Source organism: Nicotiana tabacum, chromosome 11 (genome assembly GCF_000715075.1).
Source record: "Nicotiana tabacum cultivar K326 chromosome 11, ASM71507v2, whole genome shotgun sequence".
NCBI lineage: Eukaryota > Viridiplantae > Streptophyta > Magnoliopsida > Solanales > Solanaceae > Nicotiana > Nicotiana tabacum.
This window is the reverse complement of record NC_134090.1, coordinates 114656800-114661569: the sequence shown is the minus strand read 5'-3', so window position 1 is coordinate 114661569 and position 4770 is coordinate 114656800. Positions and strand designations below refer to the sequence as shown.

Sequence of the window (4770 nt, the reverse complement as noted above, 5' to 3'; positions counted from 1 at the left end):
TGTTTGGGAGTGGCCTTGCTTGGTGAAGTTTAAAGTTGGGTTGAAGAAAGTTACGCTTAAAATTGACTATGTGATGTCTTAAAGTGCTAAGGAGGGTTAGCCACTATTATCCAAATTTATGTTATCCGTCCCTTAGCCCATATTATAATCCTGACAAATTTCTAACTAATTTTAGACTGAGGGGGCCTATGTTAGTAGAAATTTACGTAATGAGCAAGCCTATAGTATTCTTTGCGAGAGTGAGTGATTTCTTTCGTATGTGGGAATCCTCAAAGTACATTAGAGAATTTGATATAAATGTGTGGACTGCTTACACTTTTTGATTAGGTTTACCAGATCTATTGGAACGGTTTACATTCTAATGGACGCCATTTGTGTCCTATTGCAACGGTTATGGTAGGCTATTGTAACAGTTCATTTAATACAGAAATATAGCTCCTATTGTAAATATATATATAATACACTAAAATTTATATAAATCACAAAATGAAACTATTAATAATATAACTCGTCCAACAGACTAATAATATCCATAAAAGTAAGGGGTAGTTTGGTAGGATGCATTAGATAAAATAATGCATGCATTAGCTTTGTGTATTAATAATACCATGTTTGGTAGACATTTTGAACTTATGCATTAGTTATGCAAGCATTACTTATACATCATATTTGGTATTATCCTATGCATAACTAATGCATAGAAAACCATGATATTAGCAATGCAATGAGTTTTAATGTATGCATTAGCTTAGTTAAAGACAAAATTGTCCTTCAAAATTTATGCTCGATTAAAATATGCTAGTTATTATATTAATGCAAGTTTAAAATAATCCAAATAGTGAGAAATAAAATTATAGCTCTATTAAATAAATAAATACTTAACATATTTCTTTTTTTATAAATCGATATAGGTAGACAAATCAAATAATTTTTTTTAAACTTTTTCATATAAAAACATTTCTCAACATGTCTCTTTTAAAAAGTTAGAGTGATGGACTGGTTTTGAGGGCATTTTTGTAAATAAGCAATTTTTTAAGAAATTGTGCAATGCTTTAATACATCAAACCAAGCAATGGATAAGAAATATGTCACCATAACTAATACCAGCATAGCTAATGCAAGCATAACTAATACCAGCATTACTAATACACCCTATTGAGCATTATTCTTATGCACCCTACCAAACGACCCCTAAATGTTCTACCCCAAGTGCATAAGTTTAATACATTTCAAGATAGTAAGTTTCAAAATGTTGACAACAAAAGATTCCTAGAACATTCATCTATAGCAATTCAAAATTCATCTCAAGTAAGCTACTAAAAAAGAACATATCAAATTAATCCCATTATAGGATTTAAAAGGAAAAGAAGCCAGTTTGCACAAATTTGGTTTTGTGACCTCTAGCTAATTGCAAATCTCGTCACTCATTACTGTCCGAAAAAGGTGTATGCTTAATTCCTGATATATGTTCCATCTTTAACTACCCTGTTTCTAATATGTCGCAATTAGAAGCATTGACACGGAAAAGAAACAGCACATCAATTCCTGGCTACTCAAAAGGCAACTGGAATCTTTTATTCTTTTGGAGAAGGTAAAGTTAGGAAACTGGAATCAAATGAAAGGCCTGTGATTCGCAGAAGAAATCAGGAAAGTGGTCGTTAAATTGTTACTGGACAAACCCCCAATCTAGTGCACCCAAAATATTATATATGTTGAGAAAGATCAATGGAACTAAACTTCTAATTAACAATGTATATAGTAAGCATTAGAAATGATTTTTGACCAACAAAAAAGTTGACATATCAGCATGAAAAATGTAATTATCTCCCAATATTTCCACTGATAGTCCCATCTTTAATGGAAGCTATGAGCTCCCAAAGTTCTTGAGGGGTAAGTTTAATCTCATTGATAGTCACTTTTTCATTTTTCATACATGCAGCAATATCACCCATAATCCAATTGGTAGCAAGCTTTACATCGGCACCCGCTGCAATTGTTGCATCAAAAAATTCTGCAATCTGAAACATCCAATTATTAATGGATTTTGGACATTTCTACAAATAAATAATTGAAAAAGTGAAGACTTGAGTAAATTAATCTGACATACTGCAGTAGTATGAAAACTAAATTTAGCATACCTGAGCACCTTCCTCCCATAGACGAGTTTCCTGTACAATTTGATCAACCTGGCCTTGGCTATGTAGAAGCACCTGTCTTGAAATTTCATAATCAATGGCCCTACTCACCGATGAGAAGGAGTTCAAGTTTTTAATTTTCACCTGATGCAAGATGAAATATATCAGTTCATCACATACAATGCTGACTTACCAATCTGCAAATTAAGCTAAACACTTATAGGGGAGAATTTCCAGCACATAGAAAAGCAACAGTAAAAAATTAACGCCAGATGAAGCAGAAACATGATCCATAAGGCAGAAGAATCCATGTTATTGACATGAAAGTTGCAATAATGGGAAAATTGCGGTCACTCTAGCAACAATTACATAGGATAAAGTAGTCATTCACTTAAAGCCTTGAATGGCATGTAATATGTATTTTAAGGAATTAAGAGAACACGAGAATTCATTTGCTAAACATCTCTATGGTTTCAAGTTTCTCCAGAGAAGGTGGTTTACACCAAATGAAACTGAAATGATGTTCATTCGAATATAAAAGGTCATTTTCGCTAAACTTGGCATGCAAATCTAGTCTCCTGTGGGACCAACCAGAGACCATGTTTCACATTAAAATGACAAGTAAAGTTCCTTACTAAGTTTAATGCTAACACAAGAATTTCATAAATAGTGAAACTGAACTTGCAGGTGTGGCTAAATCAAGTCGTCCACTGAACTTATTATAGAGGACTATTTAAGTCAACCTGCAACAGAGAGCCAAATAAATCAACAACCGTCTAAGAATCATAGTGAATCTTGAAACCATAAGGAATTCTTTATCAATAGAAGTAACAAGTATATTAGATCAAATAATCTAACTCCATTCACGCAAATATACAAATAAGTTACACAATTTGATATAATCATCAAAGGAACTTAAACATTACAATGTGATGCATCTGATAAATGCAAGAATGTGCTATCTGAAAGAAAGGGGCAGAAAATAGAAAACGAAGATGACGAGCACAAGATTGTTTAAATGAGTAAGGAGAAGTTCTTTCCTGCGAGTAACTCCCACCGTCGGTATGAAGCAGCTTCCCTGCATCTTCTTCCATATGCACCCTGGTAACGCCAAACTTTCTATGGCAACAACTTTACCAGCAACTTGAATTTGCAATTTCGACACAAACAAATCTCTTAAAAGTTATTAAACTTCTTCAAAGTTAGAGTTGTACACGAACATTAATAGAGGAAAATGGGAACTGTCTAATTTTCACATTGCAATCAGCAAGCAGACTACATTAGGACTATAGCCGTTGTGCTTGTATAATTAGCAGCTAGATAAATGAGCTCTAGCCCAAGGATGAAAATTGAACATACTTTAACAGCCTGAATTTATTCCTTAAAACGTAAACAAAGATGCACAAACGTTACAGGATCGAATAGTACTAACACTGTCCTGCCTAAAAGAGGCAGATATTTGCTTCTAGCTCAACCTCGAGATGATACAGCAAACGCTTTTACGAAGCACAGGATGGCATACCACGGCCTCTGCCTCTACCACCATAACCATAACCATACCCATTTCCTCCATTTCCTCCATATCCTCCTCTTCCATAATATGAACCTCGAGAACGTATACCACGTCCAGGACCACAACCACCACGGCCACCCCTGTATCTTGAGAAATCTCCAAACGTCTGCACCCATAAAACAAATTAGCTCATCGAAAAAGAACCATAGTCAGGAAAGTAACGCATAAGAATCAGATATACCTCAACGTCTATCTTCCTTTGCTTAGAGAATCTGATCCTTCCATGATTTGGGCCATTATCAAGTGCATTACTTGACAAAGAGTCGAAAAAATCATCCTTGTTGTAAACAGGCTACAGAAAGAAAAGATCTTAAACATAAATACAAAGCTAGGCAAGATATGTGAACAAGGGGTATGCATAAGAATTGAGGTCGAAGAGAATTTAAACCACCTTCACATCAATCTTAGGAAGATCATCATCATACTCATAAACAGCAGATTTCGAACTCAAGGCAGCCAAATCCAAACAGCAATAACAGATAAAGTGAAGTAGTCATGATTTTTCATTAAACCAGATCTGAACAAAATACAGACGTAAGAGAAGATACCTACTGGAGCAGAAAAGGTACAAAACAAAGCCAAATAAAGGCTGGAATCAATTCGAGTGGAGCTCAGCGAGGTATCCAGCAATAAACAGCAGATTTCGAACTCAGTTTTCAGCTTGAGAGAGGAATGGCGGCTCCTAGGGTTCAAAATGGGAGGAGCGTTCTGTCCGTCTCTACTCTTCGGCGGCGGCTAGGTTTTTTCATCAAGCGGAGGGTATGGTTTGGTGCGAGTGAGGGAATGGAGAAGAAGAGGTCGGCGGTGTTATTGAGCCATCTCCTCGTAATTTCCGATGAAACTGTAGCTAAAATGAATTAGGGGTTTATATCTATTTGGTATTTTATTAGTTATAAAAAATAAAAATTAAAAATCAGACTGTGGGCCCCCTCATTTTAGCGGGTAATAGAAAATTTGGGTGAAAAATAAGGAGAGAATTAAATGACTGTGACAATATTTATCCCACCGTTACTATAGATATATTTATTGCAACGGTTATACAAAACGTTGCCATATCTACCT

At 35.1% G+C, this 4770-nt stretch overlaps 1 protein-coding gene across 14 annotated transcripts; it reads right to left on the bottom strand.

Moving 5' to 3' along the window:
- Positions 1–1756: 1756 nt before the first annotated feature.
- Positions 1757–4567, bottom strand: LOC107809113 (glutamyl-tRNA(Gln) amidotransferase subunit B, chloroplastic/mitochondrial). 14 transcript variants are annotated; one of them, XR_012696697.1, is made up of 6 exons: positions 4100–4563; positions 3890–4000; positions 3568–3814; positions 2771–2878; positions 2139–2279; positions 1757–2018 (listed from the first exon to the last, which is right to left on the bottom strand). XR_012696697.1 is itself a non-coding variant. In XM_075225409.1 (6 exons), exons 4-6 carry the CDS (start codon positions 3227–3229, stop codon positions 1821–1823), a joined length of 393 nt encoding a protein of 130 aa, XP_075081510.1. In that variant the 5' UTR covers positions 3230–3278; positions 3568–3814; positions 3890–4000; positions 4100–4564; the 3' UTR covers positions 1757–1820. The 14 variants fall into 14 exon arrangements, 4 of the variants coding, with proteins under 4 accessions (XP_075081510.1, XP_075081507.1, XP_075081509.1 ...); XR_001653341.2 differs by having other exon boundaries at positions 2817–2878; XM_075225409.1 differs by lacking the exon at positions 2771–2878 and adding an exon at positions 3179–3278 and having other exon boundaries at positions 2139–2282; positions 4100–4564.
- Between the last annotated feature and the right edge of the window lie 203 nt (positions 4568–4770).